At 33.8% G+C, this 15,981-nt stretch overlaps 1 protein-coding gene across 4 annotated transcripts in view; it reads left to right on the top strand.

Moving 5' to 3' along the window:
- LOC116777749 (nuclear hormone receptor FTZ-F1) overlaps window positions 1-15,981 on the top strand; it is a 47,300-nt gene that overhangs the window by 18,213 nt on the left and 13,106 nt on the right. For 2 of the 4 annotated variants that reach the window (XM_032671455.2, XM_032671452.2), the window contains exon 1: window positions 10,414-11,282. In XM_032671455.2, coding sequence (XP_032527346.1) covers window positions 10,784-11,282 — 499 coding nt within the window. In that variant the 5' untranslated portion in view covers window positions 10,414-10,783. Of the gene's footprint in view, window positions 1-10,413; window positions 11,283-15,981 lie in introns of those variants that run through there. The other 2 variants (XM_032671453.2, XM_032671454.2) reach the window with 2 other exon arrangements.

The following is a 15,981-nucleotide window of genomic DNA, read 5'->3' as shown; positions in this document are numbered from 1 at the left end:
TAATTTTGAGAATTATTAAACTTATATTATGATAACTTTCAAATGGTAAGCCCGATTTAAATGATTTAATAACTAATTTACAGATACTGATGTAAGCTTGAAAACGAAGTAATTTATTTTGATAAAATTTAATATCGTATTTATGTAATTAGCTATCCAATAAACTCTTTAGGAATGCCAATTTTTTAAAGTTGTAAACTGGATATAGTATGTTATCCTTAAGGTATAGACATATGCTACCACGGACTTTCTGTAGACCTATATAAGATACACAATTCCACCATACATTATTTTGTTATATCTCAAAGAATTTTGGCAGCGTTTTCGTTAAAATATCTCAGACGGCTCATGTTTTCCTGGCATCTTAAACAAATATAATTAATGTAAACCCAAGTAAATACAAAAACTTAACAAATTATACAATAAAACCTTCCTCGAGAATCACGCTATCGAGTGGTGATAAAGACTTGTAAATCGGTGCAGTAGTTTTTCAGTTTATCGCGAACAGACAGACAGACCGACGCGGCGAGGGACTTTGTTTTGTAATATGCATTGATACACGAACCATGTAATAAAATTCAAATAAATGTTTTCGATACATAACTTTATCCCATTAATTAAAATAAAATGTCTTAAATATAGATTAAACATTGTCATTTAAACATTGTTGTATACGTCTCAAAAAATAGTTTGCTTTATTTGGCCGTTCTTCTCGTTAAAGGGATCGGCTGCCATGGCAAAACTTCTATCTTGAATAAACTATAATACTTATTAAATAAAAAAATATAATTTTAATTATTAAATTATTTTTCTTGTCATTTATCGTAAAATTCGCATAATTTTCTTCTCATTATATTATTTCAGCATTAAGAACAATTTTATTTTTCAAATCAATTAATCCTAATACTATATTTACACTCTCGCCTCGTACCTCGTCTTGTGCTTCGTCTCGTATGACAGCTCGCACCTCCAGACGTGAGCGCTGCGAGGCGCGAGACAAGACGCGAGGCGAGCCGCGAGTGACTATTTTCACTCTCACCTTGTGCTTCCACTCGTGCCTCGTCTCGCGACTATGCGAGTGTAAATCTACTATAAGATGTCGCATAATGCATTTCGTCAAATAAAAAAAAATGCTGTCTTAAATCATGACTTTTATGGCATAATGTTGTATAATATTTAACATATATAGTAACATTAATAAAATAAATCCTTAACGATATAACGATATTGTCTTATCTATAAATTACTAATCGGAATACGTATAATTTATGCATTAATTACTACAAAGGATAATGTGGGTAGTGTGAAGTAGTTTTTTTTTCTTGCAAGCCGGATTTCAGCGGAAGATTTCGTAACTTGTAGAACTTTCACTTTTAAAGCAACAATACTCGCTTGTATCTTGTGATTTATCACCGATATTACATATTTAATAAGATTATTTTTTTTGACTTAAAATTTTAAAATAAATTTTGTTCCCAATAAGTGAGAGTAGCCAACCTTAATGTTTCCTTTTTAAATCACTAAAAACCGTCTCTATATATGACATTATATTATTTGTATATATCAATAAAGTAATTTAGTAACACTCTACAAGCCATTCTAGTAATATCTTTCTAGTAATGTCTTACTGCTCGTGAGCAAAATATTGTGATACATTAATAAATAATCGATACAATACTTTTAATTCATTGCATAATTGTAGTAGTGCACGATAAAACAAATAAAATTTAGCCAATCGAAAGAAATTAAGTATCTGTTGAACTAAATTTAACATCGTAAAACGCTACAAAATCTGCGTGCATCATTTGCCAATTGCGAGCTTCGATAAAAATGGGTCAACTTATAATATCCAGTGCAGTGTGATAAATATTGCTTCTGGCAATGTTAGCTGTCTGCTGCACTCATTCGTACTGATTGTTGAACACTCAACATGTTCGTACTGAACTCGTTATTGTGTCCTTATATTATGACGCCAAAGTTAATTTGTGTATGGAATAAATAACACAGTGAGAAACTAGCTCTGATGTTTTAGAAGAGTGAATATCGAAATGATTGTAAAACGAAAAATAAAAAGCCGTTTCAATTAGTCCAAACTGTGCCGAACAAACCTAGTAGGTACCTCGTTGGCAAGCAGTTGATACTTGGTACAAGCGACACAGAAAAATATTTTCTCCCTCAATATTTCTTGCTAAAACAATATTTATTACGAAATAATATCAATATTTTGAAGTCTATTTCATATTTTACGGTGAATTACTGCATATTTGCGCTATTGTATATAAAGTGTTGGTTTTTAAAACTACAAAGCTGTCTCGAGACAAGTGTACATTTAATAAAATGACGAAAAAAAAAGTCGGGGGGACAGTTGTTCTGCGTAGACCGCTGGTTGACCTTGAATACCTTCCAGATAATACTTTCGCAGAGAAATATAGCTTTTGCATTCATCTCATTAAGGAAACGACGCGTTCGCTCAACTTGTCGGCTCTTTATTTATTGAGAATATTACTAGAATAATAGCTCAATACACATATGAGTACACGCGTATATGTCTATATACATGTATCAGTCGTTCCTGAATCGTAATCAACGTCTTAATAACATAAATTGTTATTATAAAAAATTCAATCACATGATCTAGAAAGACGCTCGGCATCTACTATATTAATCTAAAACATATTATATTATACATACATTTAATGTGTCACGAGATGAATTAATAAATGTTATTATGTGTGGCACAAAGAAACCGAACGCCAATAATTCGCTGCGAGATTGTACTGTTTTGATAATAGTTCTCTTGTTTAAACAGATATATGGGTTGGTTGGGATAAAGAAATATAAGTGGAGTAAAGCATGCATAATTAAATAGTCACCAAGGATATATCCGACTAAAATAAACCATGTCAAACAATATGTTATACTAAGTTAGATAAATTAAATAGTAAATAGTATCCAAATTATTCCTAGATATATTTCTAAGCATGGGAGCAATTTAATGCGGACCTTACACTTTCTGTGGAATAGTATCCGACTTCGAGCAATTTATATAAATATCGTAGGTAAATATAGAAAATTAAGCCAATGATCATCTCCTAACCAACATCATTGTTTAATTCAGAACACCGAAATAATTTATGTGACATCAATTTACATAGCCCGTATTATATTCAAATTGGATTCAGTGACCAGGCGACTCGTAATGGTTTACGAGATTTAGTCATATCTTTTGTAACTCACGTTTTCTCAATATATTTAACATATATCAATACAATATCTCTCTGATACTGTGTATAATTTATGTCGTGTTTATGAACGAGCGTCGAGCGAAACGCAAATCTGTTTGTTACATATAAAAGGTATTTAGAAGAAACCATTTTTGCACGGATAGGTCTTCACTACGGCGCTTATCAGCTCTGTTTATGGTAACGGCCAGCATTATTGTTGTTTACAATATATGATGTTTACTGATACATTTATTCGTTTTCTTATCAATAAATCTGATACATGAACGGTATGAAGTGATAACTTGCGTTATGAGCTGTATTGGATGTTATGAGAAGAAAACTAAAAATAATTTTGACATTTCATTGAATCAAAAATGTTATATTTGCTGTTGTAAACAATTGTATATTTATTTTTAAACGTAAAATATTGTATTGTGTTATGGAAGCATTGAAATCCATCCTTTTCAGAATTTCCCGCAGTCCCGTTTCAATGTATTTATACTGGAAATGTATTCAGATTTATTGAGTATTTATATAAAGTTACTTTATTAAAACCAATACACCATAACGCTATACAAATTGATGCTTTTCATACTATTCCGAAAATAACGTATATGAATGCTTTCGAACGTTGAATACATGATTCGTCATTGAAATTGTTACAGAGTTTTGTCATTTGTTTCCGACGTGTTATAATAAACCTTTAGATAGATAAATTTATTCAGATTTTATTTTTGATTTTTTTTTTGTTTGGGAAAACCTTTGTCTTTTTCCAGAACTTTTAACCTTTCTCTTTTGAAATAACATTTCTATTGAATTTAAGTGAAACATATTCGTGTAACTAACTAATTGATGTGATAATGTGATTTTTAAGACGCGAACTAAATAATGAGTATTTATATGACACGAACTTTAAACAATTAACTTAAAAAAGTTCCTATCTCAAAATAAAAAAAAAAAACTATATTTTTCTTGAGAATCTGTTAATTAAAAACATAAACCTTTGAGAAGTCTGATAGTTTTCACTAGAAATCAATACACCAGCTATGAATGCATCATAAATCAAATATTAACTGTTAAATTTGCTTTATCACTATTTCATTCAACATTTTAATAGTTTTCCAGTTTCAATATGAAACCTGTATCATTACGTTATCACTCCGATTGAACTGAACGTGACGCCAAACAAATGCTCTTATTTGTTCATAATCTCTCCCATTCTGTGAATTTAACGGTTAAAATTCTAAAGAAAATATAGTTAACATAAAACCGAAAATAATTTGTGTGGTTTATCTTGTCTTAAACGAAATCGATCCCGATAGATTTTTACATGTAGAATAATCGCTAAAAAGTAATAATAAGAGAATAACATTTTCTTGATTTTCTTTTAAGCACACATGTGGACCAGTATAGGCTGATGATGATGATGATGATGACACATGTTGTTATGATGGGAGCCTTAAAAAGCTTCTAAACCTTATATTTAAAACTTCTCACCCATCATCTAAAGATTCTGTGACGTATCATCCAACCTAGTACATACCACTTCTATCTCTGCCTAAGAATATGGATATAAATTTTGGGATATTTTGATGTGAACCTGTTATGTTATTTTCCCAAAAATATGTGGAATATTTTGAAATTGAATATCAAATGTCGTCGTGAGAGAATCTGGTAGGTATATCAAGAGGATTGATCGAGAGCCAATCAAATAGCTAAATAGCTAGTCATTGTTTTCTGTGACACGTTAAATATCGTTCAGCCCAGCCCTTTAACCCAACAAAAACCAATGCGGCTTATTTTAATAAGAGCTCTTTAAAACATCTTTTAAATCTTATAATTTTTATTAGCTTCACCTGTATGTTTGTTTGTAACCGACTTCTTTGGGCGCGATTTTGACCCACTTCAAACGGCCAGATTTCGTTCAAACTTTGTAGATTTATCGAGTACCAATGACAATACACTAATTTGATAAAATTATTCCATTTTTCAATTAGCACGATATGATTTTTGTTAATTTATATAATTTTCATCTATAGTCGATAAGGAAAGAAAATTAATTAAAATTAAAAAAACAAGCTATCATAAATAATACAAACTAAAAAGTGGAAAATAAGTAATAGTTTAAAAAACTAAAAAACACGTTTTTTATAGAAAACGGAACTAAAAATAGAAAATCAATTTTAATAAATTAAATTTAAGGAAATAGTGTTAAAAATTTCAATAAATATAAATTAATAATAGTGTGAATAAAAAAAAATGTATTTTATTTTTAAAAAAGCGTGGGGTGCTTTTTAAGATATTATCGAAATGATAATCACTCTACTCATATCTGTCAATAAAATATTTATAACTATTGACACCATGCACCCCACGCTTTTTTAAAAATAAAATACATTTTTTTTTTATTCACACTATTATTAATTTATATTTATTTTTGTATATTCTCTCAGCGCCAGCTTCTACACTGAGGTATGTAAAGAACATTCAGTGTATTCGTATTAATGTAGGCCGCGATTGTTTCTAACAATTACAAATAGAAAATTTCCATGTATGTAAGTTATTTTGAAATGTACACGAATAGAAATAAAAGTTTCTCATTGGTAAGGATTCTGTTTACACAATGACGAGCCAGCGCGAAGGTCAGGTTCACGAAATTGGGTCGCTCCGCGGGGGGATGGTATTGGCCTTCGAATCGAACCTTATATTATATACAATGCTTATATTATATTACGGAACCAGTCCCATGTAATTGGGCATAAATATAAATATAGCGATGTTTTGATCTGTAAAAAAATTATAATCAGAAATCATGTTCCACGTGTTGGTGCAGATGACAGCAGACTGTCATATATAATTTATTCCATGTTACATGTAATTTAATGGCAGTGTTTTTTTTTTAATTTTTGGCTCACAGCTGTTTAAAATATTTTAAAATCACTTATGTGTACATTTTGAATGCGTCCGAGATTCTGGAATTGGGTCACCAGTTTCTTTGCAACTGTGGTGTTGGGCAATTTGGCTTTGTTATTCCAAACACCTATATTGGGGCGGCACACACATACTTCTTTGTCCGCTTAAATAGGTGAAAGTGGCTGTGTTGTAACTTGTTAACAATTAAGACAAACTATTGTTCCACATTGTTTTTATTTTTTTAATGTATGAATATTAAATTATTATATTTTTTATTTTTGTGAATCAAAAGATAGCGTAATTTGTAACGAGTATGTTTTTAAGACCTCTCGAGATAATTAGAAACAAAAAAAATTTACTATAATTCCTAAAAACATTACTTAACAAAAATATTACCAAATTATAGTAATAGAGATTATTATCAATGGAAATTTATCCATCTCGAGTTCAAATAAACAATCTGCTGTCTATTAAAAGCAAGGGATGGCAGTGCTTTGTTTCTTAAAATTGTGAGTACAAAACCTGATGAATTCACGCGGGTGACCCAGTTAACGTAAGATGAGCTATCATTGACCCAGTGGCCGAGTGAACTTGGTTTAAATACCCTAAATATCCCGGCCACCCTCGTTCAGCCGACCCCGACCGCCCCTGGCCCTAAGCGCTGTTTTATTTAGCCGTGCCTAATAAATGTCTTGTACCATTTACATTTCAAATGCTCATCAACTTAATAGACATTGTTAACATGTCGTTACAGCAACGCCAGTTTTTTTTTTGTTATATTGTATTTCACAAACAAATTTCGTTGAAAACAAATCAAATATCCTCTAATGAGTTGTAAGACTTTCGCGAGTTTCATTAATTTAAAAATCATATCCTCTATATTTCATTTCTTTGATTTAATTTACTATTTCGTGATATTTTTGAATACTGTCGACATATTTATATGTAGTTTGTTTTGATGTTTCGGAATATTTCTGGCATTCTCTTGTAATTTTTTTTTATTTTATTGTCTATACTCTATACCGTAAGTATTTCTAAACTGCAACGGACACCTACCTTGGCTTTACATGAATATAGTATGGAGTGCTTAAAATTATCACGTTTGCAACATGTTAAAATTTAAACTTCGTCCTTATCTTAAACAAGATATTTTTATTTAACTAGAATAATGAATAGCGAAGCTTTTTGCGTCTTTAGATGAACTTTCTCATGCATAAACATCTGAAAATTTTATAACTTCTTAGCTGCAGTACTGAAGAACACACGGGCTATTTTCTCTTAAATATTAATAGTGTGACTATGGAGCTGGGCTCTCTAAAAACCCTAATATTGTAAATAAGTGTAATAAAACCAACTTAAATATATTATTTTTATGTAAACAATTTAAAAAAATCATTTAACTAATCTACCCATCTCATGGTTGGCCATGTTTAATAAAATATCTCCACTTCTATGCTAAAATTCCATTGCCTAACAAAGCTATTGAATTTATATTATCATATCACGCTATAAAGATTCTGTAATATCATACGTCTAGTTTAAACGAGTGAAATGTTTTCAATGCACGTTTTCTGGGACTTTTCACGGTTCAACGATAATTATGCGTCTGTTGCACTTTGACAGAATGGTGTTATAATTCTTTAGCTCGTACTAAGAAGAATCTTGTAGAAATAATTTTCTAAGCTAGGCTTAAATTAATTCCCTTTCTTCTCATTCAATGTTTCTTAGATGATTATTTTGCTCGTCTTTTTGGTCTTGTTCTCGAAAAATTTAAACCTTTAAAATTAATGTGACCGTTGATTTTATTCTGGTACTATCATAACTTTTTAGTTTATATCAAATGTACAATCAATCACTGCTAGGCTATAATCATATTTTTGTCAAGTAAATATATTTTTATAAAAAGTTATAATTTACCTAATCACTCAAACCACGAGAACATTATATATGTACGTGGTGAAACAATTTCATTTACCTAAACTTTTAATGTAATTATAAATTCACACAAACAAAATGAATACTCGCAAAAAATAACGAAAAATTTAATATGCTAGTTAATGTTAAGATGAAAAACTAGCACTCGATCTAGTTGTTAACTCTATCAAAAACCGCTTGACACAATAATCTGAATTTAGCGATAAACTCCAAAAATGTTTTTTTTATCTAGCAGTCTCATTAAACTGTTCGTGGGTTTTCTTAATTAGCGATAGTCATTGTGCTGGCTTAATTAAAAAAATTATACGAGTTTCATTTTTTTTTTGTATGAAACAAATTGACCCATTTCCAAGCCTGTATGCAAATTGAGATGTTCTGTTGCTGCAATGTTTCTATTGCTCTTTAGATGTTGTTCTCGTACTGAGGGTTCATGCAATAATTTGTTTTGTCATATATTATATTATTTGAATCTTATAAAAAATTGAATATATGTATATTTAATTCTCACTTAAGTTCCAAGTGGAACCATACCAAATTAATGTTAAAATCTAAAACGTAAAACGTACAACGAATACAGAAAAGCCCGCATAAATGTTTAAGTTACAATATGTTGTATCGCTCTGTGATAATACAATTGGCTGTGCGCCTATTACTTCACTATTACGATGAGCTACATCTTGCGTCAGAGGGCGGGGAAAGTGTGACGTCAGCGGCGCGCATGCGAAGAAAGCAAAGTTGCGCATGCGACCGCTCAGCGGGCACTTTTGCTTTCGCAGGAGGCCGCCGCGTCTCGCCGATAGCGAAAACGGTTATACCTACCTTCACTGTCACTTTTTGTACGTTATTCAGGTCTCGATTATGACATCGAATATTATTGACTCATTGCAACTTACACGTTGTGTGCTTTTAGAGAGGCTGCGGATAAAGATGGCAGGTTGTTATTGATTTTCGGTGTTCTCGTAATTGATATTATACAATGTGTGTAGGTTGATTAAATATGCACGATATATTTTGGTAACTATCTATCTATATAGAGTTAAATTTTTCTATCGTTACTGGAAATTTTTTTGTAACATCTCGTCGAAGTGTTTTTATCGTGAGATCCGACTTGTTAACCTCTGGGTCACTGGTGACATTAAAATAGTATGTGTTTTATACCCGATAGTTTAAATAAAATTTGAAAATTCACAATAACTTTTATTTGTATAAAATCTAGCGTTAAATTATTATAGAAGAATCATCTTGATCTGTATAAAAAAATAATTATTCAGTCCACTGTTTCTTTCAAGTCATTTGCCTTTTTATTCTAATATGTTTATAAAAAGAAATACAATGGAGTATTTAATATTTAATCATAGTTTTAAATTCACAGTAAAACTGACGTGATATTTTTATGAAAATTTAATTAATCTACGAGTCTCGCTGGTTACCATGATAATTTTATAGTATATGAAGTATTTATGATGAATAAGAAAAAAGAGGTTGTTACTTCGTACGGCCATGAAAATTAAAACTCTAGTGTGTTAATTATTCTCTGTGGTCATCTTTCTCTAATGACACGCGTGCTTCATGCCAGTATTCACAATTCATTACTTCTCTCAGCAAGCACAAGGTTGTCACAGACAGTCACTCGTTCGTGACCCCTCGACTGATTTTAACCAAAACCAGGTCAAGATCTTAAATTTAATTCTTTTTTGATACTGTGTTGCTCCGTCTCTACACCTCCGATATGATCTTTAATACTTTCTGTTGGTTTTAATGTAATATATAACATCTGTTTGTACAAATATGTTGATTGATATTTGAAATTTTGTTTACTAAAGATTATCGTACGCATTAGTGTAGGTTATATATAAATAATAATAGTTTTGAAGGTGTCATTGTTCGAACTTTACGTTTTATTAGTCGAATCTGTAAATATGTTATCGAAGACGTCAATACTTTTATAGAAATTTTTTAAGTCCCCTAGATGAGTATCCTCTCTGATGGTACAATGATTGTAAGGGTTGATCGTGACGACATAGTAACTGCGATGTGTAGTACGTTTCTGCTCGACATTTACTGTGCGAACGTAAACATAAGCTCGTTTGCGGCAACCCTGCCCTGGTGTGGCACCGCGCGCAACTGGGTCAGTGGGCCGCCCCCCGCGCCGTCCCCGAGCGAGCGGTGGCGCAACCGCTCGAACGCGCACTAACATAGACCTGGATCGCGGGAAAGTGGGTCACCGACTCACTTTCACTTATTACATGGGCTCCTAATCGTTTTCCATTGTACGGACGGGCGGGGGTTTGCGGGTAGCGGCGGGGCGCGCATGCGGGAGGCGCCGGCACGCGCGGCATTGTCGCCGGCCGGCCGCCAGTCGATCGTGGAACGTCTAGCGAGCGGTACATGTGCTGCCTCCACTCTTACAACACTCACAACGATCGTAGAGACGCGCCTTGTCAACAAATTATATATATACTTTACAACGCCACACCGCTCTTCGTTTCTGTCTCCGTGTTCGCCGTCAGAATATAATTCATACCAAGTATTAGAGGAAAAAATGTGCTGGATTTATGTGTCTTTAAGTATAGTGATTGAACAGGTGCAGCTCGCAAGCGGCAGATAGTGTTGCGGTCAGACCGCCAGTGAACTCAGTGACTGTGTGAACGTTGTCGCGGTTGAACGCCGCCGTAGGGATCTGTACAACCAGCCGCTTAGTGCGGCCGAGTATGACGATGGACCAGCAGACAGGCCTCATGTCTCTAAACATGTCCCCGTTCGACCTCAGTCCGGGCCCCGAAGGGTCCGGCTCGGGCGGTGGACCTTCGGGTGCCTCCCAGCAGTATGTGCCACAGGGCGCCGCTTATCAATGCACATCAGACCAACAGCCTTTCGGCTACGCAAACCTGGATGCTTCATATCTCTTTCCAACAGGTGCCGGAAGCGAATCTGGAGCTTATTTACCAGCAGCCGGGACTGTCTGCGATCAAACCGACACCAAGGACGTCATAGAAGAACTCTGTCCCGTTTGTGGGGACAAGGTGAGCGGTTACCATTACGGGTTGCTCACTTGCGAGTCCTGTAAAGGTTTCTTCAAGAGGACCGTTCAGAACAAGAAAGTATACACCTGCGTCGCGGAACGCGCCTGCCACATTGATAAAACACAGAGGAAACGATGCCCATTCTGCCGCTTCCAAAAGTGTCTCGACGTCGGCATGAAACTAGAGGGTAAGTCCTATCAATTAGTACATTCTATTAATACAAAGTTTTATAAAGCAACTTATAGTATTTAGTCTGGCAACACGATATACACGTAGTAGAAGTAGGTCAAGTAGGCAGCAGCTACCGGTCCGGATGGTATTACATCATAAAGCCGAAGTAAAATTCAATGAAAGCCGAATGTTTGCATCAGCGAGAATTCCGTAATGGAACTTCATTTATGTTTCATTTTAATGATCTATAACCGACTTCGAAAAATTAAGTATGTCACGCTTACGAAAATACTTGTCTCACTTACGTAGTCTTCGTGATACAATGATTACAAATCCGAATTACCACCAGAACGACAGTGTTCGGTACAGAATATTCAATTCTGAACCGGCAAGCGGAGACAATTGAAACTTTAATTGACACAAAGAAACATCGCATAATACTTATTTGAAGTGCTCTATGTAAAATACCATCTATGTTTCTGACATATAGTTTTATGATTACGTGTTTTTCATAAAAAATGCAAAAAATCGATAATATTTTCCCTCCTCCAACTGTTAAAGTTTTTCGTGGCTTTCTTTGAAATATATTTGGTACAGCTGTAAAAATGTCAAAAAGATTTTCAAAGATTTTTTTTCTAGTGTATTTTACAAAGCGTCCTTAAAGTTGTTTGCATCACTCGAATCTTTTATTACAGATTAAAAAGGTCTCATGAAAATATATAGAGCGCATGCAATCTAAATTATTTGTCTAGCCCTCGGCCTACACACCAATTTCAAAATGACAAATGGTGGTTCTGTAGATATATAAACGACAATTGTTTCGAACATTCAGAGCTCCGAGGATTTGGTGCGGCGACAGAATGTTGCAAAACACTTTTAGAACTAGAAATATCTTATTTCAGTAACAAATACGATCGAAATCATAGTTTACTTGAATCGTACATAAAAAAAATATATTGGACTTGTTTATGTCGGTGGCAGCCACGAATTCTGCGTCTGACTGTAATCTGCAAGTTTTTTTGTAAGCGCCAAAACCACTGTGACGCAACTTTCGAAAGTTTCATACCTAGAGGGTTCTTATTTCTTAAGTTTAAGCAATCCCCTGTAAAAACATGTTGTTTCTAGTCTTACTTCTTACACAACACGACCACTAGCCCTGTTGTATCGACAAGAAAGGGGTCGATACAACAACAGGATACATACATATTAGTATCTACGTCAACGGAAATAGCTATGGGAAACGTATAGTTTCCGCGGATTCTTTCTAAGTTTAGTTTTTTGCGAGTCATCATTGACATTCATAAGATATTATAAACAGAAAGATTCACCTGCTACCTCAATTAATTTGTAACAAATTATTCGAGGTCGCCGTAACTAGTAGAGGAATATCTGCGTTAGCGATTTAATAATAAACATTGTTTGACACACATTTTACGGCCTTTAGTTCGAATGGCATTTGGCAAGTGCACTAGTTCTCAATAAATACGACCGTTTAACGTTAAAATAATATATAAATTGTATGCGGGCGTGGTATGTCATGTTTTGACGAACATATATAAGAGAGGTGTACAGGTAATAGTTTTAAAGGTTAATACGTTGTTAGTAGATCGCGAGGGGCGTTGTATAAAACGCGGATCGTTCTAAATTTAAAACGCGCGCGGCCGCAGAGCGCCCTGACCTAGTTGCCAGCGGGGCCGCGATGCGGCGCGCGCGCTGCTCACTGCTGTGCGTGCATGTACGCAACGCGAGGTTGCCGCTGTGTGCGTGAGACATTCGCCATTGCGAGTTTCGCCAGATGCTGCGATGTTTGCAACATTCATTAATTTACCTGCACTGAAATTTTCATTAAACATCACCGACGGGAAGACGGGCCCTTATCACGTAGAACATACTGCGCGAGGATAGGACCTTGAACTAAATTGATATTATAAAAATATATGTACCAGTTTAAGTGTTTTTGTTTCTTTTTGAAACGTTTAATCGTAATCAAGTATACTTGAGTATCGTCCAACTGTAGAGCAGTTGAAATTATGTAATACTGTCGTTTCAAACAAAACTAGTTCACAGGAATCGACCAGAAGACACTTCAGTAACTAATACACTTCTATTGGGTCCTGGTTAGCATAAGCCGCGGTTCATTACTATGAAGGTCGATCAATTACATCGCCTAACGAGAATATTACATACTTTGTCTTTCCATTTCTCCCTTGTCATTGAATTGTTACTAAAAGTTCCCTTGCTGGGTATACGTCTTATACGTCCACCAAATTTTTCGTCTTTGTTAGAATTTTTACTAAAAGTCTGTAAAAAAACTCGTATATTATCCAGTGAGGCTCATTAAAATCATATCAGCCGTATCAATACCTACCAAGTGGCTCTGTCATATGTATATGTGGGTCTAGGTTTATATATCGATAGAAACACACGTGAGAGATCAAAGTTATTTAGAAATGAAGAGTATATTAACAAAATATAGCTTAATGATTTTCTAATAATCAAAAACCGTAGAAGTACACACAAGCATTGCTAGAAATACACAAAGATAACAAAAAAATAATTAGTACATTATTACTTGTAATAGAATCAAATAAAAGGGCCACTAACCCAAAAAAATCTAGTAGAATCTAGTTGGAATTTAACGAAGTCTCGAAGTTATCAACAAAAACCTCTGAAGTAGTGGCACAAGTAACTCTGCGTCATAAAGTTTTATTCCGAACTTTAATGCTTCTGTTGCATGTCGCAGCTAGTATTCAAAACTGCATAGACTTTAGGCATAAGAGATTGTAGAAATTTGTTCAAAAGTTACCTAGAGCAACTTAGTTAACGGAAAGGGCGTTGCTTTCGATATCAGCTCATAATAGAACGTCTCCATCGAAGTTGTTTAATGACGAGAAATTCAAAAATGATTTGAATGTCTTTTCTGGAAGGAAAGTTCGTCCATGACCAAAGGATATTTAAATATATATAACGTTTAAAACTTCAATTGTAAGCCGTTGTATTCTCACCACGACATTCCACGCTCGCTGTGATGAAAGCGTTGCACTGCAAGGAAGTCGACTTGAGAGTTTTTTTTTTGTGTGTCATATAAAACTCCACAAAAGCGTCAGTTATTTGCTTAACGCCTAACCCTCGCCCACCTTCCGCGGCCTACATTTTTATGATGACGCAACACGTCTTAACAGAGTTCGATGAATGAAGCAATCGAAGGCACCACCTCATATATTCGTACACAATCCTGTAATTATTTTTTTTTTGTTCAGATACTGAATATATTCTATGCTTTATTTGTATACGTTCTCATTGAAACAAGTTAATTCATAAATAGAATACTATGTCCTCATATTACCTCTCAATAGTTAGTAATTGATTTATAGACCAAGTTTCAAGCTAACATTTCCTTCAGGATGCATCTGTGCCAATATTTTACGATTGAATTATCTGGGAGTTGAGGAAATTTGATTATTATCTGCCGTTACTAATTTAATATCAAACGGACCTCTGGTTCGTTCGATTTGTATTTATTATATATTAAAACAAAATCTAAATGTAGAAAATTCAATGTACTCCTCATTAAACTACTCTCGCAAGTTTATTTATAGTGAGCTAGCATTCCGCGTATTTATTTTGAATTAATTTATTATAATATAGTATTATCTTACTTACTAGTTAACCGACATTACGTCATCCATTCGATTGCTTAAATTTAATACCAGCAGCAGCAATCTTTGTAAATTACCAAATCGTATTGTAACGTCACTAAAAATAAACATTTTTTTTTTTTTAATTAATGTAAATTTTCGGTCAAAGTAACCATTGTGTTATTTTTCTAGAGTTGAATTATTTAGATATATTTTCGTAATATTCAAATATGGTATTCAAAGTTGCTGTAACTTACAATCTATACAGTCACGAATCATTTCGCTATTAATAAAATTCAACGCTCGAACATTGACATTCGCACAATTTAGCGATACTTTTATTTTAAATCGATGTTGAAATCGTTGCTCAGTTGTAATGCAATGCCCTACTGGTAATGTAACGGCTGGAGGTTTGAAATTACAAAATTCTCGTTAGATTTAGACTACTGATTCCACTCCTCGAACGTATGTACACAAACACATGAATTATACTATAAGACTATAATAAAAAAATCACCATACATTTAATAAAACAACTAAATAATAATATTCTTCTGTGTGTGTCTCTCAAAATTGGAGCATTATTCAAAATATATGTAATAATGCAATAAAACATATGTAAGATGACACAATTCTCACAAATCGCTCGACCTCAATAGCTGTTGCGAGAGGCTCAGTGCTTGCCCGACCTGAACCGCGCCTTGTGCAATCTACTACGGTGCTGAATTAACAGCACCACAGTAGATTCCGCTTTCGCTCCTCTCAACACTCGCACCACAGTAAAAAATGTTATTTCTCTACAAACTCATCAACGTCTTTTTCAAAACGGCATTCTAGCAATTTCTTTCTGTGTGATTTCTCGTGTTTATAAACCTTGAACTAGAATTACATCATTTGAGCTTACTGTGTTAAAAATGCTAATTTATTTTTAGATATTTCTATAAATCATTATCATTTCAAACGAAACCCCAAAGGTCATCCTAATTACGATCCGTATAGCTGCTTAGGAAGCACTAAAAAGCAATAATTATATTCTCTCTGCTTGCAACTCCGTACTTAATATTTTAAATTGCCATT

The sequence above is a fragment of the Danaus plexippus genome, chromosome Z, assembly GCF_018135715.1.
Source record: "Danaus plexippus chromosome Z, MEX_DaPlex, whole genome shotgun sequence".
Lineage (NCBI taxonomy): Eukaryota > Metazoa > Arthropoda > Insecta > Lepidoptera > Nymphalidae > Danaus > Danaus plexippus.
Note: the sequence above shows the minus strand (reverse complement) of the source record. Positions and strands in the feature narration are given on the sequence as shown.